This window comes from Diplotaxodon limnothrissa, linkage group LG18 (genome assembly GCF_057381915.1).
Source record: "Diplotaxodon limnothrissa isolate DT_005_m linkage group LG18, D_limnothrissa_male_GT1.1, whole genome shotgun sequence".
Taxonomy (NCBI): domain Eukaryota; kingdom Metazoa; phylum Chordata; class Actinopteri; order Cichliformes; family Cichlidae; genus Diplotaxodon; species Diplotaxodon limnothrissa.
Window position 1 is genome coordinate 17,487,193 of NC_140613.1, and position 24,877 is coordinate 17,512,069.

Below are 24,877 nucleotides of genomic sequence, written 5' to 3' on the forward strand. Positions count from 1 at the left end.
AAGTTCCCCCACCTAAAATGATGACAGAGGTCAGTAATTTGCACCAGAGGTACACTTCAACTGTGAGAGACAGAATGTGAAAAAAAAAATCCATGAATCCACATGGTAGGATTTGTAAAGAATTTATTCATAAATCAGGGTGGAAAATAAGTATTTGGTCAATAACAAAAATACAACTCAATACTTTGTAACATAACCTTTGTTGGCAATAACAGAGGTCAAACGTTTACTATAGGTCTTTACCAGGTTTGCACACACAGTAGCTGGTATTTTGGCCCATTCCTCCATGCAGATCTTCTCGAGAGCAGTGATGTTTTGGGGCTGTCGCCGAGCAACACGGACTTTCAACTCCCGCCACAGATTTTCTATGGGGTTGAGGTCTGGAGACTGGCTAGGCCACTCCAGGACTTTCAAATGCTTCTTACGGAGCCACTCCTTTGTTGCCCGGGCGGTGTGTTTTGGATCATTGTCAAGTTGGAAGACCCAGCCTCGTTTCATCTTCAAAGTTCTCACTGATGGAAGGAGGTTTTGGCTCAAAATCTCACGATACATGGCCCCATTCATTCTGTCCTTAACACGGATCAGTCGTCCTGTCCCCTTGGCAGAAAAACAGCCCCATAGCATGATGTTTCCACCCCCATGCTTCACAGTAGGTATGGTGTTCTTGGGATGCAACTCAGTATTCTTCTTCCTCCAAACACGACGAGTTGAGTTTATACCAAAAAGTTCTACTTTGGTTTCATCTGACCACATGACATTCTCCCAATCCTCTGCTGTATCATCCATGTGCTCTCTGGCAAACTTCAGACGGGCCTGGACGTGCACTGGCTTCAGCAGCGGAACACGTCTGGCACTGCGGGATTTGATTCCCTGCCGTTGTAGTGTGTTACTGATGGTGACCTTTGTTACTTTGGTCCCAGCTCTCTGCAGGTCATTCACCAGGTCCCCCCGTGTGGTTCTGGGATCTTTGCTCACCGTTCTCATGATCATTTTGACCCCACGGGATGAGATCTTGCGTGGAGCCCCAGATCGAGGGAGATTATCAGTGGTCTTGTATGTCTTCCATTTTCTGATGATTGCTCCCACAGTTGATTTTTTCACACCAAGCTGCTTGCCTATTGTAGATTCACTCTTCCCAGTCTGGTGCAGGTCTACAATACTTTACCTGGTGTCCTTCAAAAGCTCTTTGGTCTTGGCCATGGCGGAGTTTGGAGTCTGACTGTTTGAGGCTGTGGACAGGTGTCTTTTATACAGATGATGAGTTCAAACAGGTGCCATCCATACAGGTAACGAGTGGGGGACAGAAAAGCTTCTTACAGAAGACGTTACAGGTCTGTGAGAGCCAGAGATTTTCCTTGTTTGAGGTGACCAAATACTTATTTTCCACCCTAATTTACGAATAAATACTTTACAAATCCTACCATGTGAATTCATGGATTTTTTTTTTCACATTCTGTCTCTCACAGTTGAAGTGTACCTCTGGTGCAAATTACTGACCTCTGTCATCATTTTAAGTGGGGGAACTTGCACAATCGGTGGCTGACTAAATACTTTTTTGCCCCACTGTGTGTGTGTGTGTGTGTGTGTGTGTGTGTGTGTGTGTGTGTGTGTGTGTATATATATATATATATATATATATATATATATATATATATATATATATATATATATATATATATATATATATATATATATATATATATATATATATATATATATATATATATATATATATATATACACACACACACACACACACACACACACACACACACCGCGGATCACCCCGTGCGTGGGACTGGACGGCCAACACGTTAACGAGCTAACTGCGCTAACGCACTAGTACCCATCAATGTAATTGAGCATTGCGTGGCACATCCAACATATTGTTTTACTTTTGTCCATTACGCGCTTACCTTCAGGGTCATATGTCACATGAAAACCAAAATGGTTCCAAACGGCAGATCTGAATGAGGGTGGGGGAGGTTCAATTTGCCATGTTGCAAGGAGAGCTTAACTTCTGTCTCGCTAGCTTGCCCTGCGCTCAGTGAATCTGCGTTCGACTACTCCGCCTAGGCTGCACTGTGCTTTTTAATTTAGATTTTTTTTTTTTTTAACTTTGACAGCATTTATGGTGTTGCCAAAGGCAAAGTATCAAATGTTTATTGTAGGTTTCTTACCTTACTTTTTAATGTGGTCACTCAGACTATCTGTAACCTTTTTTTGCCTTACCATGTAATCAGACAATGCACTCTGTAAACCACTTTAAGCATACCACAATCTCCAGAGAGTGTGCTCCAACTATTATCACTACACACACTGAAGGAATTCCATTTGGAAATACTGTTTAACTAAAATGTTAAGAGATTCTTCAGGATATTGGTTAGAATCTGCAAGCTATAAACGTTACGGTCCAGGATTGATTGGAACTGCTGGAGGCACTGACACAGCCTCATAGTCTGTTCATTTTAACTCATTTCTGTGTGGGATGTTATTTGTGTTTAGTAAGGAATTAGTAGCAAAGGGATATGCACACCCTGCCTATTTCCTTTTCACTTGATGCGGAAGCTGTGGCGACAACTATTTTTGGTGCCTTCTTTTAAAACAATTAGCAAAGAAATATGCAGATTTCAGCTGTGTGACAGATGTACAGCTGAGTTGATCCCATTCCTGATTTCACTGTGATTATTTCCTTTCACTGCTGTATGTGACTATAGCTTGCTTTACAAGTATATGACTTTTTTTTTTTTTTTTGTCCCTTTTTAACCCACCAGGAGCGCTGTAATTGATTCATTGTTTCTTTAGTCGGGGGGAAATGATATTTAATGAGCAGACGCGAGATGTGTTTTAATTGCTGAGTGAATCCGAGAACTCCTTGGTGATTCAAAATCAAAATATATTGATGCTGAAGCGTAGGTATTCAGAGCAAAGTGTGGGAAACGTGATGAGAAGAAGGGCGTAATTGATCAATGGCAGCCTTGTGCCTTGTGATGCCTGCAAGAGGGCTAAAAGACAAATGCCGGATCTGCTTCACCCCATTAATAACTTTGATGAGCTGATGATTAAACACATAGGCTACACAGTCAATCTTCTTAAAGGGTTTTACTTTTATTTATGCAATTAGCTAGCAGCTTTATGCAAGGCAGTTGTGAAATAACAGCTGAGGGTGCAAGACTGCCAAATCTATTGTTCTTCAGCAGTGGCACACACACACATATCAGTGTAGTATTGTACTGTAATGTGGAACAGGAAACATGCACGCGTGCCGCTAAAAGGATAAAGCCATATGTGGCCTGGACCACTCTGAGGTGTTCTGAGTGGTCACATCTTAATGTATCCTCAATGTATCTTGGTTACGTTCTCGCTCATTCTGCAGTCTGAGTTGTGACCAGATCTCAGAAGACGCATTTAAATCCCTGTTACAAAGAGGGACTCATGAGCTACTGGTGAGCTGCTGCACTTTGTGCTTGAGTGTGATTCACATTCTCACATTGCCAAAGTCAGCAAACCAGCCAAATCTTCTTTGGGGATTATCATTGTCATTAATTGGATTTTTAGCCTAATCATTGATGATGTAATTTCTATTTTTACTAATGGGAGTGGTACAAATACATTTAAATGTTTTTTTTTTCCTATTATCTTTTATGTGTCACTTTTCCGCCACCCTCGGGAGGCCTTTGGTTTCCAAGTTTAGTCAATTTCTTAGATTTGTAATTGGTAGATTTATGTCAGTAGGACAGACTCTGCCACAGAGCATTATGGGAATGCTGATCTAGCAGGTTGTGGAGGATTAGGGTCAACATGAGTAAGAAGCTCAGGCCTCTTTTCCACAGCTTCTGCTTCTTATTCTGCATTTAGTTTAATTAAATATCCTTATTGTCATAATTGATATCTTAATGAAGTTTGTGCCGCTTTGCCTAACGCTTTTCCACACCTCACCACGGGATGTACTTTTCTGGTCAGAGTGCATGAGTCTCAGTGCCTCATGCCTTGCGTACATAAATACAAAACCAAAGAATTCAAATCCCATGCGGTCCTTAACCAGTGAGCCGGTGCTATTCTCCCACAGGCACACAGTGAAGGAGTCTTGAGGTTAGTTGGTTCAAACTCAGCAGGTCTTGCACCCATCGCCCTGCTCTCCACTCATTGGCTTTGTCATACCAGCTGCGATAGTGTCTGTGAACAGAGAGCATTATTCATGTCCTCAGAGGGGGGCAAGTCCTAATTGAAATTCCAGTCTTTTCCACTGGAATGAAGTGAAGCAGCCGACATCCACTGTATTATCCTGGGCCTGTCACCTTGAAAGGCCCACTGGAGACGGTTAAAATTCCTGGGTAGAAGAAAAGTGATGTATAACAAAAGGGACCAATGAAGCAAGACAAAAGATTCTGGTTGTATGAGAGAAGCGGCATTACAGCAGCATTGGCTTTCTATGGTGTGGTGTGAACTTCTCCTCTGTACTGCAGTAACTAAAGGGCTGAACTGTCTGTGGTTGCTTGCTGCCAGTGGGGTGTGCATGCTAATGACCGAGTGAATAAATCAGTGCCATTCTGATCGAGGGGAAAGAAGCACAAGGAACCCCTTTCTTGTTTGTTCAGCAGCCTACTGTCTTCATCTCTGTACTGTCTCAGAATAAAAAAAAAAACTGTACACAGTAAGCACTGGAGTTATATAATTTTCTGACTGATGACTTAAGCGTTTCATTAATTAAATCTCAAAAACTAAGATTAGCACAATAACGTAGCTTCCATCCTCCTGTTTTGAGAAACTAGGAATATTCCAGACTTATTAAAAAGATAACAATTTTCTCGGATGTGTGAGTGTTTTTGGTGTCAACTTAGTTTTACTCTGTGTAAAAAGCCACGCTGCAACAGCAGTAATTTCTGGATTTTAGGATGTGTTGCATTGAAACAATAAACCTCATTTGCTGATGACAGTGCCAGGATCCCTGTTCTGACCTGCCTGCCTCGCCTAGTCAGAGTTGTTGCTCTGTTTTTTTTTTCCCGTTTACTCATCAACTTTGCTCTAGATTGCACATTTCATTCCCCCAAAAGTCAATGAACGCATTATGCTGTTCTCAGTTTTCTCTAAAGTGATTGAAAATATTTTTCTTCATTGCAAAAAGGTAAATATCATCATTATAATGTTACATTTGCCAGGTAATTCAACTGCATATGAATGGGTACAAACATCTCAGAACAACTCATTTATGGGAACCCTTTTATTTGAAGCAACTTCATTTTATTTTGTGCTCCAAAATTTCCAAAGATTTTAGCTAGTTTGAACATACAAAAACTAGTGTCAGTCCCATGTGTCATCTTCCCAAGAAATTTTGAAATTCTGGTATTTCCACTCGTTTTATATCATTTTTCTAAATATGTCTCGACTAGAAAAAAAACACATTGTACTTTTTTCCCTTTTCGTCGTTCTCTTTGCCAGGGATTGAGCTGTGCCTGCCAGGATGGCGATTTTCCATGACCATGGTGGCCAGCTTTGTGGTTTTGGGTGGTCGGCTCTTGATGCCTGGAGTGGCGTACCTCTGTCGCAACTGGCAGGTACTTCAAGCTGTCATCATCTGTCCCCTGCTGCTTATGCTGTCCTACATTTGGTAAGGAAAAGACCTTAGCATTCGCTGCACTTTGGTACCGGGTTATCTTATCTTGATTTTAATATTCTGTTAAACTTAAAATATTTTTTTCAGTTACACAACAGTTTAAAAAAGACACATAGATGCATCCACGGCGATCAGGTGTGACTTGATTTATTGATTTTCCTTTCAGTAAATTAAGCACTGTTTAACAAAAGATACACTTGCAGAGGTTTTTCTTATTATTATTATTTTTACAAGCTTAAAAATAGTACTAAAGTCCAAGCTGAGGTATCTTTTACACTTAAACCTCTGCTTTGACTTTTTCCAAAGCATAAGCAATAAATACACCATTTATTCTACCTCACTGAACACAGTTCTGTAATACTGCTGATGTCTACAAAGATGGCAGGAATAGGTTCAAGGTTCTTTATATATAATATAGATTTTGCCAGAGTTTCAAAGGCCTTGGTATCTTTGATGTCCCTGCAAAACAAAGGGGGTTCTGTTCAGTAACAGTCAGAAGTAATCCAAAGCAAACATCTTGTCAAACATCAGTCTTTGTCATGCAATACACTTTCATTAGCATAAGAAACAGTGTGGAGAAGGGATGGAAATACACCTCGGGCACATGTCAGGTTAGTCATTGTGATTTGGTAAATAAGAAAATGTTGATATGTCCTCAGTTCCATTGTTCTGATCATAAAAAAAAAAAATACAGCATTCATTATCACTCAGCATTTTGATGGCTCAGCTGTTGAATGGGATTTGCAACAGTTGTATGCTGTGACGCAATCATGGCTTTGTTTGCTAAAGACTACACAATTCAAGGACATGAAGCAGGTTGTGAAACTTGTGGAACTTCTGTTGATATCACAAGTTTGGACATTGCACGGTGAACTCAGCCCGAGAGGTTCTCTGTAAACTTTTATTATCAATCCAGCAATCTAACAATCTGTCATGTGATACTGTGTCATCAAAGTGTGATGTCTCTGTCACACAGCACACATTTTTTTAGCACACAAAAGTTGGCAAGAGCCTTTAAGGTAATTTCCAAAGCTGTGTTAACTTTCCTGATTAACTGTGGCTGACTCTGCAAACATCTGGAATACAGCTGATTTGTCATGATAGCTGTGTGGCAGGCAGGATGAGGACCCAAAATGCAAACTCACGGACTCAGGGGATAAACTCAAAATCACAGCTTTAATGCTGGAAGGCAGATCACAAGAAATACAAAACTTAAACCGGGAACAATAACTAACACTTGCAGAGAGACACAGGGAAATCCACGCAGCTATGAGGGAGACTACGACACAGAACTGAGGGAGACGCAGACATAAATACACAGAGGGTTAACGAGGGAAGTGGGAGCACACGGGGAACACAGCTGACACAGATAATCATAACGAGACAGGGCAGGAGTGAACACAACATGACGCATACTGACGAGAGACTGTCAAAGTAAAACAGGAAGTACACAGAGGTTCAGACAGGAGGAGAGAGCACGGGGAGAACACAGACATAACAGGCTGGGGGAAACATGGAATAAAACACGAAAGGGGGCAAGGGCTCATGAATACATAGAGGGGCACACAGGGGGTGAAAGTCACAAAGGGAAAGCACACAGGGAACAACATAACAGGGCAACTCAGGAAACAGAACCTAAACAGGGAACTGAATACAAAAATACAAGAGAACTAAGAATACTGGGCCAACACGGCCCAGGACCATGACATGATTAGGTTGAAAATTTAAACGCTGCAGGTGATCTAATGACGTTGGGTGAGGGGGGGGAGAGGGATAGTTGCAAACCACACATGTGGAAAATGATGAAACCTGCACATCTACTTTGTAGACAGAGGTTCATCCAAATGCAGCACCAGTCGTTATGTTATTGACTGTCTTCATATACACATGTACTCTTTCTGCAAGCTGATACCTTGACTCATTTTTTCCCCTGACTCATTTTTCATGTCATATTAACAAGGACATCCCCCATCTTTTTGACAGGATCTTCCCTGAGTCACTGCGTTGGCTGCTCGCCACTCAGCAGTACAGTCGCTCCAAGTGGATCATGGGACACATAGTAGAGAAAAATCAAGTGAACGTGGAGCTTGACCCAGAGAACATCCTCACAGGTAATGAATCCTTCAACAGTAATTTAAAGATATCAGACTCAATGTCTGCATTTTATATTTTGATATGTTTTGCGCGACATACTGCTTCCCTGCAAAGGTGTCTGCTAGGCCTTTATTTTGAATGGCGTGGTCTGCATTGTTATTCCCAGCATCGCTTATCCAAATGAGACAGATTGACAAGGTTATATACATTTCCCATCTTGCTAACACAGAAATAATCCACTACAAAGGTAGCATTGGGTGTTGAACATTGGATTATGGCACTCTCAAATGTTCATTAATATCATTATAGCTTGGATGGGTGGACATGAGCTGACACAATAGTGGGCAGATGGCAGATGGTTGTAGGTCAGGCATTTGACCCCATGTTAACTGTACTCAGACCAGCCAGAACAAAGCAGTTTGGATTGTGTTGTTGTGAAAATCAATAGCAGATTTGTATAAGTGTTTGTTTATTATATATACTTTGTTTCCCTGTTTTTGTCCTGCCATTGCGTAGTTATCACTCCTTTTTGAAAAATGATGGAAGGGAAGTGCCACTATGAGATAAAAGGCTTTAAGAGGAGCCACAGTGTGAAATTGACTGCATATTTTTAGAAGTCGGAGTCTCTGTGCTGACTCTTAGCATTTAGGGACATACGTGCATTACCATAGACGTAGATTTATCTTTTTTTTTTATGTACAAACTTCCCCATACGGTAGAGAAGCATGAGCTATTTCTCTACTTTCAATTGCTCAGCACTAAATTATGCTATAGAAGCAGACTGAAGCATGTCTTATTCATGTAGAACAATTTACTTGATCCCCTTTGAAAAAGTGGAATGATTTGCACAGCTCTGAGCACAGTTGATCTTACTCAGGGGATCACTGGAAAACCTGAGTGGTTAGCCAGAGATAACCTTCGCATGCCTGAGTCAATGTGAAAAATGAACTAGCATGAGGCAGAGGTGTGTTACTGTGGCAACCTGCAGACTGATACCAAAACATTAAGTGTGTTATATCATGTATCACGAGCAGCTCAGGGGTGTTGCCCGCTGGTAGCTGCTCTCCTGTTAGTGTTACCATACCTGTTTGACAAAGCTGTGGGATGGTACCTGTGTGGAATGAATGAGCTCACCAAAACATAGAGTTTCTGTGGTTTCAAACCCAGATAACTGTCCAACTTTTACTCATTATATTTACAGTACTGTCATTCAAATACAAAACTTTCCAGAACCCTATTCTTTAGAAGGGTTTGAAACATTTGAATTTTGCCTACACTTTAAGGTAATTCTACTTAGTTTATTATTCAGGTTTGTGTACTACTGTACTGCACTGCAACAACAGATGGATGTTGACTTTTCAATCGAAATGCCAGGAAAAAAAAAAGAAATATTCTACCACTTTCACTTTCATTTCATTCCTTTTTCAATGTATTTATTAAATAAATAACAGTTTGTTAATTTCTCTAATGTTAGATAGGAAGCACTTGGTGAATGAGGCAACTTGTATAAAATGCTTTGAGTGCTCAAGAGGAGTAGAATAGTGTTATATAAGAATAGAATAGAATAGAATCGAATAGAAGTATCCTTTATTTAATGTCCCTCAGTGGGGAAATAAGAACCAGCCCGGTTGTATATGTGAAACAGTAAATAGGGGGGGAAAAGAAACAAATGTGAGTTCTATAATTTTTATGATTTTTTATTTTTTATTTTTGGCAAAGCTTTAATAATATCTGTGTTTTCCTGTTCCCAGAACTACAAAGATCTCTTCAACAGAGACCCAAGAAAACATGCATTGTGAAAATGGTTGGGACGAGGACCCTTTGGAAGAATATCGTTGTGCTCTGTGTCACCTCGTAAGTGGCTGTCTTAAAATGTAAAAATAATTCTGTGTTAAAGAATGCAAATCATTTAAATCATGTAATTATTTGAAATGGTAGATCAGTGACATAAATCAAGAAGCTGTATCTTTATTTGTGTCTCTAACTTTTTCTGATAATTGTTCACCTTGAATTTGATGCTAGGATCATTTAAAAAGAGAGTTCTTATTTTAATGCATTTTAACACTCTGTAAGCATGAAGCCAAGTGTGTGGTTATGAAAGCATAATGCTTTGCTTCCTTGATATAGGATTTCTGCTGCAGTTTGCAGACTCTTTTCTGTCATATTTTTAGTTTTATAATGTAATGATTCACATTTTTCAGTCGGTCACAGTACTCGACTACAGGCACGCTGGTTTAGCCTCTGGACTCTTGTACTGCAGACTTATGCAGTTGTAATACATGTGTACTGTGTAATGAGCAAGTATTTCGCTAAAAAACATGTGAATGGGGACAATCATCTCTCCAAAACCCATGTACTGTAATAATATACAGCGCTAACAGTGCCTTTGCAGATGTGTTTGTTTTCCATGCCAAGTGCACTAATGCCCTCTTAAAGCCTTTTAGATAATTGCTTTTGAAGTTTGGCGCAATAGTGATTGATTTAAAAAGGAAAAAAAACACAGACGTGTATACTGGTAACAAGCCAATCACCCTCCTCTTTAACCCAAGACACACAGAAACATCATTTCCTGTTTCTAACACATGTAGTCTAATGTACATAAAGTTCATTTTCAGTCCAACATAGGATCCAATAAAGGGTCTGCTTTTTGCTTTTTCCAGTCTATTCTGCCTTTTTGAGAACAGGGTTATATGTGTCAGTGTGCTAACGAGGGTGTGTGTGTGTTTGTGAGTGTGTCAGGACTTGAAAAGATGTATATAATACAGGTACTTGGAGTGCAATGCCACTCAGACCTGCCATTTTGTGGAGTCAAGATGCCACTATTAACCTGCGGGCTGGATAGAGGATTGATCTTTAGCTGTTTCTTCTTTTGTCCTTCCATATTTGTGCTGCTCTCTCTTTTCATCTCCAATGGACTCTTCCTTCGATCTGAGACCTCATCTCTTGTCTGGCAGACCGAGCTCTACCTCTGCTTTGGTGCACAGTGTCCCTGATTCCCTGTTTGCATAAATTTTACATGAGCTTTGTCCTTATGAAACATTAGACAACTCGGAAGGAGGGTGTGAGGGCTTGCTTTTGTTTGTTTTTTTTGTGTGTACATAGGGTGTGTTTCTGTGTGCCAATAAATCCATGTTTACACATGTGAGGTTTTTGGTTTTTTTTTTTTCAAAATACACTGAGATTAGAGAAAGCATGAAATAAAGCGGCTCTTCACTGCTTTACACAGTTTACTTAGTACCCTTACGAAAGATGTAGTTCAGTGTCTCCTGATGTAGCCGTTGTATTGCTTGAGATGTCGCTTTTTTTGACTTGCTTTTCTCTTTTCTCTGTTTTTTTTATTCAGGTTAACTGGTTATGGGATCCACCACTGCTTTGCCCGCAGCATGATGGATCCTGAAGCTCAGGGAACCACCATATTCCCTGACTTCTATACACACTATTACACAATGGCAGGCATCGCGGTTGCATCATGCATTGCACTATGTCCAGCGGTCTGCCTGATGGGCCGTCGCGGTGGCCTTCTTCTGTTTATGATCATCACTGCCCTCGCATCTCTGCTGCAGTTGGGTCTACTTAACTGTGAGTATTACATAGGAACTCCTATAACATGAAAAAGCTCTAGCGGTTCTTGAGGAGGCCACTCTCATGCAGTTTATTGAGATTGACTATGGTCTAAAGTCCACAATATAAACCCCCCCAAAAAGAACTCTTAGTCACATAAATCGAAGCAATAGTTTAACATTTTGGGAAATAAAGTTAGATCAAAATCAGCAAAATCTGAGATCTGTTAGTTAAAATGCAGTCTCAACTCAACAGAGTTAGCAAAAAGCAAGGCCAACCAGCCAGCCTGGCTGTGTAAATGAAAAAAGGCCACATGGAGAGCACATTGTTATGCTTGTATCAATAACTACAGTGGTAACTATAAGGTAATTTACTCAATATAAACAAAGCAAAAGTAACAACAGCAACAAAAACAGAACCCATAGAAATGTGTATACTTCACAGATATTTTTAAAGAACAACTGTGAGTAATAAATGTAATTCTGTCATGCTACCTAATACTGAGCTATTCCTTCTCCCAATTCTAACATTTTTACAAATGTTGTGTAAATGACACATGCTTACAAGTGCATACATCTAAAAAAAAAAAAAAGTCCTACATTTTTGCTATTCATGGACACATTAAACATGATGGTTGTTACGAGATTTGCTACCTTTAGTTGTTTTGTCCCTGTTCAGTCCCTGAACTTGATTACATTGTCAGTGAGTACCAGAAGTGCCTCAGATGATCAAAACAGCCAGCAACAGTTTATTCAGTTACAAACGAGTTACACTTAATGTTTAACCTGAGTCAACACATCAAGGTTATGCTCATGTTCTATTTTCCCTTTGTTACGCTGTGCTGAAAGGCTTAGCTCAACATGTGTTAATTCTCACTATTTGTCACTCTTTTCTAATGATTCCTCATATTTTCAATATTTTTCTAGTGTTGGGGAAATACAGTGAACACCTGAAAATAAGTAAGTCTATCTGTTCATATATACTCATATATTCATATATATTCATAAGTGTTGCATTTTGTAAAAATATTAGCTTATGTTTTATATATATATATCTCAATCTCATAACTCAGACTGTTGCATTCCTTGAGGTTTAGGAAAATATGCTTCATGCAGATACCCAGCATTTTGTCAGGCCTATGCAAGCCTTGTGGAGACTCATGATGAAGTTCTAGGCTCTCTTTTTATTTATTTATTTATCCCCTTATGTTAAAGAGGGCGAGCCTCTTTGTTACAGAACCATGAACTCACCACCAGCCTTCCTTTACTTTTCTCTTCTGTTTATCCATCGCCTGTAATCTCTCCACACTAATCCCCCTGTGGTAAGCGAGAGCTGATTTCAGGGTAGTTCTCCTCTACACCTCTTTATGCCATTATGCCATCTTTAGTATGTCTTATTTGTAAAACACCCTATTTAAACCGTCTTTGGGCTAAATTGGCTCATTGTTTGCAGATTCATTTCTCAACAGCTCCTCATTCTATATCTCTTTTTGTTGAATTTACATCAAAACAAAAGCTAAAATAATAGCCTTTGTTGTCATTGCATTGCCTGATCTAACTCCATTGAATTTACCAGAATTGTTGTAACATTATAATTTTTGAAAATACTAATTTTGGCAAATACTTGCAATCATTTTCCCTGAAAAGTAAATTTAACACATTTTTACATATAAACCACTGTTGTCCTTTCACTGATTACACAGCATACTGAGTGAAGAATCTCCATGTTTGTGTCTCCTGATTCTTTTGCAGATACCACAAGTACAATGAATACGCATTTCACCATTGGCTTCTCCGCTATCGGTATGTTCTCCTCCCACGCAGTCAGCGCCCTGAGCATCTTCTTCTGTGCTGAGATCACTCCCACTGTGATCAGGTAAACCCACTGCAAGAGCAAGACCGTACCACCAGAGGAGGGGAGATAATGTGGAAAATGTGTTCTTATTTTGCAGAGGAGTAAAACAATATTCAGGCTGACAAGTGTTTCACAATTCAAAATCTTTGTTTTAAAAATCTGTTTCATTGTTCTGGAGAACTTATAATTCATTTTTTAGTGTAGCTGTTGTTTTTGTTTTTAATCGTGACCATCCATTCTGCTCCTCCTCCTGTTTAATATCGGTATGAAATTCCTGAACTGCTAGAAAAGACAGACTCACAACTCCGTATCAAATGTAATCCACAACTTGCACAAATTATCTAGCCTTTTGAGGATGTGTGACACAGCACTTGATGTATAAAAATATAGTTTTTTTTTAAAGCATTGCTCTGCTAACAATGTGTGAAGTGCACCATCTAGTGGCCAACTTTGGCAATGACAGGAAAGCGAATTTGAACATGGGGTAGAGGGTGTAGACGGTGCTGCAGCACTCTCTGCTGCTCCTCGGGAAAAAGGCAGAAAAGAAGAGGAGGGTAAAACAAAACTGCTTTTAAATACCAGATTTAGCTTTCCAGAACAACGTGCAGGTTGTGATTCACTTAAATTGCAGTAATTTCAATATTTGTGAGAGGTTTTAAAGGTTTGTGAGGTCATCCCAATTTTCTATTGATATTACAAGCTAATAAATATTCTGTCTTCCCATAGGGGTGGTGGTTTAGGCTTGGTCCTGGCCAGCGCTGGCTTTGGCATGCTTACTGAACCCATCATGGAACTCCACAATCAGAAGGGCTATTTCCTTCATCACATAATTTTTGCCTGCTGCACTCTCATCTGTATCATCTGCATTCTCCTGTTGCCTGAAACGCGCAATCAGCCACTCCCCGAGACCCTGGCTGATGTCGAGAACTACACCCGTCCACCCCTGCTTCCCCCGAGGAAACCTGGATTGCTGCACACGTCTGACAGCACCAGGGACTACACAAGAGTGCGTGACACACCACTTCATGAAGCGCCCATCATCATCATGGACTCTACTGCCTCTTCAGCTATTGATTTGACTGGAGGTATGCAGTTAATCGAGATGCACTCCTTTGTGGCTGGCCCTAAAGATCCCAACGGTCACTCGGTTTCATCTTCATCTGCGGGCAACATGATGACACTGGGTAAAGACGCCGTCACACAGGGCAGTAAAGAGCACCTGCTGTCTTCCACTCCTTTACACAAAGCCCCATGTGTCACAGACCCACTTTTAGCTGCTGCAGAAGAACCTCCTGCAATCGTCCTGGAGTCTGTGGAACCACTGTTAGATTCATCCCTACCTGAAATGAATGACAGTGGTGAATCCCCAACAAGAGAAGCAGAAATTACACCTGCTGCTTCATTGGATTCTTCCACTCCCCCCGTCCCTCAAACTGTACCCTCCTCTTTGCTGATCTGCACCACGCCCATCATCGAGCCCCCACCGAGCTCCACTTTAAAATCTCCGAACCCGCTGGATAATGACATCGAAAATATAAGCACAACATCTGACCCGCCTTTGCTCAAGGATACTCACGCCACTTCAGCGGGTTCTCCTTCTCCCCCTTCCATAAGAGACAGTCCTCCTTCTTCTATGGATGGAGGAGATGAGGATTTATCTCCTCCTTCCGTAAGAGATCAACCCACCCTCCTTCTCATAGACTCCCGGCCACCTCAGTTAGATTCTACCTCTCCCTGCGTTGAAGAAAAATACGTTTTACCTCCAAACACACCTCCTCCATGCATTGACTCAGAGGACTCTTCCACTCGCGCTGTCATAAATACAGTCAACAATGCAGCACAGTCTCCTTCCATTCTCCCCGTCACAGACATTGCACGTAGCTCCACTCTAGAATCAACCACTCTGACTGTCACAGACACTGAACCACGATCAGCCGCTCGCCTCGTCTTAGATTCAGTACCATCTTCCATCACAGATTCAGCCTCCACAGACGCAACTCCCTCCTCTCTAATGGACTGGACGGTGTCCTCCCCCATAGACTCGGGTGTTCTCTCGATCAGGGACAGGGACAGTGCCAGCACAGAAAACAGCACTGTCAACGGCATGGCATCATCGTGATCCACTTCTTCAGCCAGGAATTGAAGCTTTAATTGTCTCACCAGGAGGCAGCCACCCACATGAACATTGCATCAATGGGAACAGGAACTGGCCTGCTTAGACTGCAGGCACTTAATGAAGACTGTTCCCCACCTGGAGTTGAGTTAACATGTTTGCAAAGTTTCATTTTTTTTTGGTTTTGTTTTGTTTTGGGTGTTTTTGTATTTAGTTTTTTCAGTGCTGCTGCACCCTTCTGTGCATTTAGCCACCTAATGAGACCATGCAAGCGGGAGAATGCCACAGGCTGGTATGTGACAATGTGACAGTAACTTCTGCGCTTCGTTGAATGTCACTGGAAATCACCAGCGTTTTAACTACTCTGACGTAAATGTAAGAGACTTAAAGCAATTCCCATAATTACTGAGACGTGTCATCAGCACTGGGGAAGAAATGCAATGGTACTAATAGCAAACAAACAAAAATCACTGGTACTTGTGCTCAAAGGTAATGTCAAGATATTTGTACAAAAAGGTTGCTTTATATGTATGGACAAGTAAATCTGAATGTTACAAAGTGCTTTTTGTTGCTATAGAGGTAAGCAATCAGAATTGGAATAGTTTTTTTTTTTTCTTAAAAAGAAAATGCCAAAAAACTACCCTGACCAAAATAAAGTGTAGAAATAGTGCCAAAACTTTAGTGATATAGTATTTGCCTGTTTGGGAGAATACTGTTAAGTGCTCTCTCCTGCTATAGGCTATATGTGGATACCTATTCCAAAACTAGGAAGTAAAGAAGAAGAATGAACAATTTATCACCATTTGATGAATTAAAATTGACAGAAAGCATATCTGTGATGCATATGAGCAGTGATACTGGTGAAAAAGAATGACCCACATTTTGTCGGTCAGAAGAAACTTTTATTTTTCCAATCATTCAAGCCAATGAAATTTATGGTATGCAAATGTTTTTTGATTTTTTTTTGTAAATGTATTAATGTAAGTATATTGATAATTACTTGTTACGCTTGATTGTTTTGTTTTTTTTTAAATTCAAAGTATTGTTTTGAATAATCTCTCATGGCGTGCCCTTATTGTACAGAGCTATACTTCATTCTTACAGTATTTGTGGCACCTCGGTGTGGTGGCACTTTATCTTTCGAAGTGGGGACTAAGCATGAAAATTTATTGTGAATGTGTCGGCAACAAACAAAAAAGCTTAAAAAAAAGAAGAAGAAGAAAAAAAAAATCATTTCCTAAAAAAAAAAATTATTTTTGAACCTAAACCCGAAAATGTTTGACGCGATTGCCAAATGTCGCAGCACCACTAACCTTGTGTTTTCCGAATCGTGGTCCGACATTAAGAGCTTACTAACGTCGGGGTGTTCATACTTTCACATGCACAACTAAGTTTACCTTAAAAGAAGGAAAAAAAAATGCAATACTTCTTACATTTGTCAAAACGACATTTTAAAAATACAGGTCACAACCGTTCAGTCAGATTAACCGACTGATATTCTTAAATTGATAGACTTTTGCTTGAGGAGGCACTTTTCCTTCCAAAGCCCATGTCCGTCTGCGGACAACATTATACTTGACTTAAATGTGTGTGAAACTTGACAGTTGTTGTAGTACTTTGTGCTTTGGAGGTTGTAATATTTGTCTAAGGAAGGATGTGTGATTACAGATAATCCACTGTTTACAACAATCCTCGTAATAATGATCATTATTATTAATAATAATAATAATTACACTGTACTGTAAAACTTTAGAGCCAACTGAGTGATGTGTTGTCATTTCAAATGTGCTAAAATGATCACAGTGTATCATAATTACTTATATCCAGGGAGTATTTGGAGTTCTATTAAGGTGTCATTCAGGAGTCAAACGCAACAGCCGACTTGACGGAAGATTTTCCGTAAACCTTACAGCTACTTCAGTCACTAGAATTAAGTTTTGCTTTTATCAAACTCAACTTTGCACTGACTAAATTCTGCATATCCTTTGATATTTATTTGAATGATTGCGAAAGCCTACCTGTGGTTGTTTTACTCAAATGCAGCTTAAATCGCACCACGATGGCTCCACTTTTTGATTGATCTAGGGTGGCTGTGAACGACGACCATCTAGTCATTAATATTGTTTAAATATTTCTTGAGATCATTTAAACCTGTGTATGCTGTGCTGCTACACGTGAAAGCACAATGACCTGCAATCGTGTGATGTCAGATTTTGTTGGGGTTGACAACACACTTTTCAACATTGTAGACTGCACGCAATAGATCAGCATGCAGTCTACAATGTTGAAAAGGGTGTTGACACTAGATTTAATAAGGAAATCTTGGCATCTGCAGTTGAGAGTGGGTGGGCTGCAGTGGTCAGTAGCTTCATTTTACTCGGAATCCTCCTCGGTGAATGTTGATCTCTCTCTATTTCAGTGTGTATTGCAAAAATTGAAGTGTGTATCAACTAAATCCCACGCGACATCTGTAACGTTAATGACACAGCACGATGCAACCAGTGTCTTCTGAGATATGTTGCTTCCTCACTTTTCTCCCATGCAGATGGGAGTAACTACACTTTTTGTTAATAATCCTTTTATTTGACTCTGTTTGAAGCAAAATGAAAGTTTAGTGAAAGTAATCCAAAGCAATGTTAGCACCAGCGATAGAATAGGATTTTTTAATTGTTGGAAAAGCAAGCAAAAAAGAGGAGGAAGAAGAAGATTATGTCTTTTGTAAATACGGTAAATGTGTGGAAACATCGAGCTTAAATAAGATGAAGGATCCTGGATCTTAGCAAGGACTTGTTTTGAACCCGGCAGATGAAAGTCTCACATAGGACGGCCCCAGTATACACATTTCAGGTGTTGCTTCTCTTAACCATGCGACTTAAGATCTCTTTAAAGGGGAGATTTAAATGAATGTAAAATAAATAAATAAAATGATAACAAAAAAAACAAAAACATGGATTGTACCATTTATAAATTCCAGTTGTTTGGTTTCATATTGTTTTCAGTTTAACAGTCATCATGCACTTGTATATAAGCCATACCTGTTGTTAAAATAAACCACTATTTATTGATCAACTGTTGATATTGATGTGTTTTTATGACATTTATGACTTCTCTGTGTCTTTTTAAAAAATCATTTTAAAGTTAAAGTCTATTCAAGTATTCTAATAATGGCGTTCAAAGAAGATGAAGAAGGGGGGAATGGGCGAACTTGAATGCAGTCTATTATGACTCGAAGCCCTTAGGCTTCAAGTCGTTATAGACAAGCTGAGACATTTCGCAATCAATGGCATCAGAAAGTAGGATTTATAACTCCTCACGTTTCCTGAATGTTAAGATATTTTCCTTTTTAGCCTGCATCAAAGTAATGGAGGTATAGTCACATGGAAAGTTCCCTAGGGTTGACTTTTACCTCTTATCTCTTGAGGACCAGTCCTACATAGAGTCGGTTATTTAATACATTTAGGTAACATACAGTGGCACAACTAGCTGGAGAATCTGTGCCTTCTAAGGAAAGGTTCGCTACTAGCCTTAGCTAAGTCTTAAAACCCACAAAAGCCTTAAAAACTGGGCTCGTTTCTACAGGTAGCTGCTTAAAAGACGACTGGGATGAATCAGCAGCTGCAGTCTGGAGCATTAAACTGGTAAAGTCTGACATCTTCTAATAGCGAAATTAATTATGTGGATCTTTTAAAACATCCCCATTCGAGTGAGAAAGCAGCCCTTTTTTTTTATGCTTGCCTGTATGGGACAGGGTGATGTCAGGGCCATGATGCGGCATGATCCGCTGGTCCACTGCATCAAACCGGGGCGCTCCCATTGGCTAACAGGGATGCTGAGGATGCTGCGTTGTGTATAACGTCATCTGACCAGCAGCACGTTTATCTATCTCGCCGGCTCAACACTCACCCGAGAAATAAGGCAAGTCCTGATTTTGAGAAACACCGCGGCAAGACGCTGAAGAGTGGACGCCAGTTAAAGTCGAGAAAGGACGCTGCCTGCACGCATCCGCAGTTCACCATGAGGGAAATCGTTCACATCCAGGCTGGTCAGTGCGGAAATCAGATTGGGGCCAAGGTATAAATGTCTTCATTTAATCTCTGAAGAAGGGATCTAAAGGAGTAATTTTCATTTAAATGTGGAACGTCACCGCGTTTGTGTGCCTTAATAGTTTACAAAGCGCTGTTAGTTCGGCACATTTAAATCGAAGTGATTACAAATCTGTCTTTAAGAGTTTAATATCGATCAATCACGGATTAACATACCTATATGGAGCGGTTCAGTCTGGTTGATCTTTCAGGTGATGTGGCCTGCGCTGCTGCGCGTCATTGTGCCACCAGATGCGCAAAAACTAAAACAAGGCCTGACGCACACACGTCAAACTTGCTTCATGTTTTCGTTTTTGCTGTGTTACTCTAAAAAAATAAGTAAATTAATGATTTTTTTAAAATGCTAATGAATAGTAATGGCTTTGTCTTAGTTCTGGGAGGTGATAAGTGATGAACATGGCATCGATCCAACCGGTAGTTACCAAGGTGACAGTGAGCTGCAGTTGGAGAGGATAAATGTCTACTACAATGAGGCATCAGGTGAGAAGGAAAATGTTGCTTTAATATAAACCACATGCTTGAATTTTCCACTATACACAAAGCAGCTTTTTTAACCACTGATCATTATTCTTGCATGGCCTTATGCTACACAGACCTCATTTGACTGTCACAGTTTGCTCATGTCACTAATTTAGCTGCAGTGGAAACTGGGTTCTGCTATGAGTGAAGGGACACAAATGAGGACAGTGCACCTGCTAAAAATCTCTTTTTCTGTGTCCTTGTCTCACCCCTCCCCCTCTGTCTCTCTATAGGGAGCACAGGTATCTGCAGTCTCAGTATAGCTGAACTCATGCTCAGTATCTGATTTTACTGGTGCCTGTGTTGCAGGTCCTTCTAATTACAACCTGCTTTGTTGCTCACAGCTGTCGTACATCAAGCAGCCAATCAGTGCCTGGTAAATAAAGGCGCAGGGATAATAAAGAATTAGTATTTGTGTTTCATCATTAGGCCTCATGTTTTCGGTCAACATCTCAATCCACATGCACCCAGGGTTGATCCAACCTTTTACTCATCTGCATTGGCAATAAAGGACAACAATCTACCCATATCCTATTTCCCAGCAGCATGCATTATTGATTCTTTGTTTCCACGTTGCATGCCTGCTTCAGTGTCACAGGGGGTAACTACCTAATGCAGACTGAACAAAACAAATTGTCCTTAAAATAAAAAGTGCAGATTCATAAGCAACATTAAAACTTCAGCACTGAGCAAGAAAGTGAAACGAGGCAAAGTCAAGGAAGACTGCTTCTGTGTCTGAATACATCCTGCAAGACTCAGCACTTTGAAAACCCCACTGGTTTAGATTAAGCTGTGCAGCACGCTGCACCAGTTTTGCAAGAAGGGTGACAGGCAGAAAGGGTGGGGCAAGACAAAAAGCAAGAAAAGAACAGAAGACGCTTTGAATTCCCAGCTTAATTGAGAGGCTTGTATCTTTAAGGAAATGCTGCTTGCGAATCTTTTGAAATATGCTGAGGTTTTTCTTCATGGTTTACTGCCGGTGTTGCTGAGGTTACTGAGACTGTTGATATTTCCATCCATTACCCCTCCACATCCCTCCCTGTCCTCGTATTCAAAGGCAGCAAATTTGTGCCCCGAGCCATTCTGGTGGACCTGGAACCAGGAACCATGGATTCAGTTCGCTCTGGTCCATTTGGGCAGCTATTCAGGCCTGACAACTTTGTTTTCGGTGAGTTGACAATAAATCTGGATCAGACCATTCATCCTGAACCGACTCCACATGTGTGAGTCATCCGTGCATGTGTGCAGCATGTGTCTGACCTACTGTCACAGACAATGAAGCTGCACTTCGTTTCCACTGCACTGCACAGTACTATATATTCTGAGCACACAGCTCCTGCAGTCCCTCGGTGATGCATTGCCCATGTGTCGACTGAGACAGCTCTTGTGGTGACTTAGCAAAAATACAGTCTATGTGGAGATTCTGCAGCAGAACACAAAGCAAATAATAAGAGGGCCAAAAACATTTATCCCAAGATGACAATCTATTTTGTCACTGGATAACAAGTGCTAACAAGTTGAAAATGGCAGATAAATCACTTACTGATGCTTTCCAGAGAAATAAGTTATTTTGAATTACAAATTGGTTGCCAAGTTTTAATCAGCTTTCTAAGAAGTTTTGTAAAACTACACCAAGGCTCACTTTTGTTTTGAGTGAACTGGTAGTGCACACATGGAAATATTATTAAGATGGCAATGCTGATGTTGTTACTTAGAAGATCTAAAATTTCACAACAGCTGCTGTTTTCTTAGCTTGTCGATACATATCAGACAAGTGGGAACCTTTATTATCTTGCCAGTTTCATTTGGCAACGTTTGACAAAATTATGGCAGGTGTTGACCACTGGTCTTAATTTCATGGCGAACCATCCAGTCGATGATTTTCAAGACCAATATAGATACCGATATTCTATGATCTTTGTAGTGCTGTGAATATCTACTGCGTACAGGGAAGTTGAAGAGTGCCCTCTGGTGGACAAACTATGCAGCCACAACACTCATAACATGGTTGAAGGGTGTTTCTCCTGTCTCTTTTATTAATGCTGATACCGATAGACTGGCAAATAGAAAATATCAGCTGATAGTATCAACGTATCGATAAATTGTTGGGCTATAATTATGAATAACTGTAACATATTTTGTATCCAACAACTGACAAGACATATCAAAACTATCAACTTCATCTTGATGCCAGATAAAAAGTTATATAATCACTAATTTATTATGATCCATTGCGTATCACTATTGTCTGTGCAAGACTTCGTGTCAGTCAATTCATTCTTTGGTCACAAATGTAAAACCTTTATGTGTAAAACCTAGATGTATTAACTAAAACAATATTTTTCAACATCAATTGTCTTTAAAAATTATTTCATGCAGGTCAAAGTGGAGCAGGAAATAACTGGGCTAAAGGTCACTACACCGAAGGAGCTGAGCTGGTGGACTCTGTGCTAGATGTGGTGAGAAAGGAGTCCGAAAACTGTGACTGCCTTCAGGGCTTTCAGCTCACCCACTCCCTGGGTGGAGGCACAGGTTCAGGAATGGGCACACTGCTCATCAGCAAAATCCGTGAGGAGTATCCTGATCGCATTATGAACACCTTCAGTGTCATGCCTTCCCCGAAAGTGTCTGACACTGTGGTGGAGCCCTACAATGCCACTCTCTCTGTACACCAGCTAGTGGAAAATACAGATGAGACCTTTAGCATTGATAACGAAGCTTTGTATGATATCTGCTTCCGCACTTTAAAGCTAACCACACCCACCTATGGAGATCTTAACCACCTGGTATCAGCCACCATGAGTGGTGTGACAACGTGTCTCCGCTTCCCTGGACAGCTCAACGCTGACCTCCGTAAGCTAGCTGTCAACATGGTGCCCTTCCCCCGCTTGCATTTCTTCATGCCGGGCTTTGCACCTCTGACAAGCAGGGGCAGTCAGCAGTATCGTGCCCTCTCCGTGCCAGAGCTCACACAGCAAATGTTCGATGCCAAGAACATGATGGCAGCGTGTGACCCCCGTCACGGACGCTACCTCACCGTGGCAGCCATCTTCCGTGGCCGTATGTCAATGAAAGAAGTGGATGAGCAGATGCTGAGTGTGCAAAACAAAAACAGCAGCTACTTTGTGGAATGGATTCCAAATAATGTCAAGACTGCAGTTTGCGACATTCCGCCCCGTGGCCTCAAGATGTCCGCCACCTTCATTGGCAACAGCACCGCCATCCAGGAGCTGTTCAGGAGGATCTCAGAGCAGTTCACCGCCATGTTCCGCCGCAAGGCTTTCCTCCACTGGTACACAGGGGAGGGAATGGATGAGATGGAGTTCACTGAGGCCGAGAGCAACATGAATGACCTTGTGTCTGAGTATCAGCAGTACCAGGATGCCACCGCTGATGAAATGGGTGAATACGAAGAAGATGAAATGGAGGATGATGAAGAAGTCCGCCATGATGTTCACCACTGATTCTAAAACACAACGAGCCAGTTCCTAATAATAACAGCTGTTGGAGTGCAATGAGACCACAAGATGTACACTAGGGATGCTGATTTCAATAAATGTTGTGGTGTGCAGATTATGGTCAACTATAGTTGTTTAGCCTATATTGCGCTGAATATAAATATAGCCTTTACTGACAACGACAGTGAATGGTGTTAGAATCTAAAGTTATCCAAGTCATGCTATGTCAGTGTCAACAAGCAAGTACAGTTTTGTAACAATAACTCAAATGTGCATTCTTTTCCTCATGTCTCTAATAAAAGATCCAGTCTGTACGTCTTGTCAGGTTTCTTTTTTCAAAGGTACATAATGTGCAAAAGCTACGTCGAAATATGTACAACCCACATAGCTCATGACATCTTGATCTATTGCCTTGTTTTGCAAGCAGGTATCAGATTGTCACCCATCCAATCAACGACAAAGAAGCCCAGCCCAAGTAGGAAGGTTCCCAGCAACAGCGAATAAACAGCCTGTACAGTGCACAAAGGAAAGGTTAAAAAATAATTTCAAAGCACACAGTGATCGCTGATAATCTCACACTATAATGCGTAATATCAAAGGAACATGTCAGGGTTGTGACTTTCACACACACACCTTTCAAAGTGCGTGAAAAGTTTTTTAAACTTTTAAAATATTTTATGCTTCTTGACACACCCTAGTCTGAACTGTGAATCCAAAATTTTCCATTGGGGAGAGAGAGAAAAAAAGGAGACAGACAGAATGTCAATAAATAAAATTTTTATTTTGGGTAAATCATCCAGGGAATAACACAGAATACTACTCTGAACCAGTTATCCCAAAGGAAAGAAAACAAGGAAGTTGTTTTTATGACTGAGAAACAGATCTGGCTCGTTACAAGCTTTTAGTCAGATTACCTTACATGGGGCCAAATTACAAATTACAGGTCATAAATTGAGCCACCTTTTTCTTGTATGTCACAAAAGAAGAAAAGTTGATTAGCAAAGTTGCTCAGAGCTGTGTCTACTTTAATGCTTTGTATGTTGACAGCTCAGACTGAGGTTTGAAAAGAAAAACTTTGCAAGTGATCCACTTCTGTCCACAGAGGAGCAAAGAAACAAAGCAGCACATTGTCGCCAGAAACAAAACATTAAATGGGTTTAAAAAAGACGGTTGGAACTGTTGAATAAACTATGTATCACAACTACATTTTATTTTGGGAAGTAAACAAAACAACCCCCGATAATTTTAAAAAACATGTTTAATGATTATAACGTTAATGCCAATTTTGGATTTCAGTGGCAACAAGAGCTGCCTTCTTCCACATCAAAAAGGCCATACGTCAAGAACCCTCTGAGAGCTCGAAACAATGCTTCCCCACATTCAATATGGATAAACTGAGCCTCGGCTTCTCAAATACACATACTTGACAGGCTGTGATCTGTCCCCTGTGCAGCTGAGCAGCCTCTGTGATGCTAATGTATTCTCTAGCACTTGAAGTTATTGAACAGTACTGTTTTCTTAATTTGATTACTATTCCTGACATTTAATGACACATTTGAAG

General features: G+C 40.5%; 2 protein-coding genes across 3 annotated transcripts in view; both read left to right on the forward strand.

Moving 5' to 3' along the window:
* LOC146613391 (solute carrier family 22 member 23-like) overlaps positions 1-16,093 on the forward strand; it is a 37,372-nt gene extending 21,279 nt beyond the window's left edge. The window contains exons 4-10 of the mRNA XM_085377966.1: positions 5,440-5,608; positions 7,598-7,725; positions 9,460-9,562; positions 11,052-11,287; positions 12,196-12,228; positions 13,021-13,144; positions 13,850-16,093. Of these exons, the coding sequence (XP_085234092.1) occupies positions 5,440-5,608; positions 7,598-7,725; positions 9,460-9,562; positions 11,052-11,287; positions 12,196-12,228; positions 13,021-13,144; positions 13,850-15,242 (2,186 nt within the window). The 3' untranslated portion in view covers positions 15,243-16,093. The remainder of the gene's footprint in view (positions 1-5,439; positions 5,609-7,597; positions 7,726-9,459; positions 9,563-11,051; positions 11,288-12,195; positions 12,229-13,020; positions 13,145-13,849) is intronic.
* Positions 16,094-19,250: 3,157 nt separating this feature from the next.
* LOC146613392 (tubulin beta-2A chain) lies at positions 19,251-23,322 on the forward strand. Of its 2 annotated transcripts, XM_085378680.1 has the most exons (5): positions 19,251-19,307; positions 19,711-19,819; positions 20,092-20,100; positions 20,916-21,026; positions 22,238-23,322. In XM_085378680.1, exons 1-5 carry the CDS (start codon positions 19,251-19,253, stop codon positions 23,320-23,322), a joined length of 1,371 nt encoding a protein of 456 aa, XP_085234806.1. The 2 variants fall into 2 exon arrangements, with proteins under 2 accessions (XP_085234806.1, XP_085234807.1); XM_085378681.1 differs by lacking the exon at positions 20,092-20,100.
* The last annotated feature ends 1,555 nt before the right edge of the window (positions 23,323-24,877 follow it).

What these genes read in the sequence shown, in the direction of transcription:
- LOC146613392 (XM_085378680.1), top strand. Translation starts at nt 19,251, where the DNA reads ATGAGGGAAATCGTTCACATCCAGGCTGGTCAGTGCGGAAATCAGATT. An exon ending in GAAATCAGATTGGGGCCAAG is followed by an intron (nt 19,308 to 19,710) that starts GTATAAATGTCT and finishes GCTTTGTCTTAG; the next exon opens with TTCTGGGAGGTGATAAGTGA. An exon ending in GCCTGACAACTTTGTTTTCG is followed by an intron (nt 21,027 to 22,237) that starts GTGAGTTGACAA and finishes TATTTCATGCAG; the next exon opens with GTCAAAGTGGAGCAGGAAAT.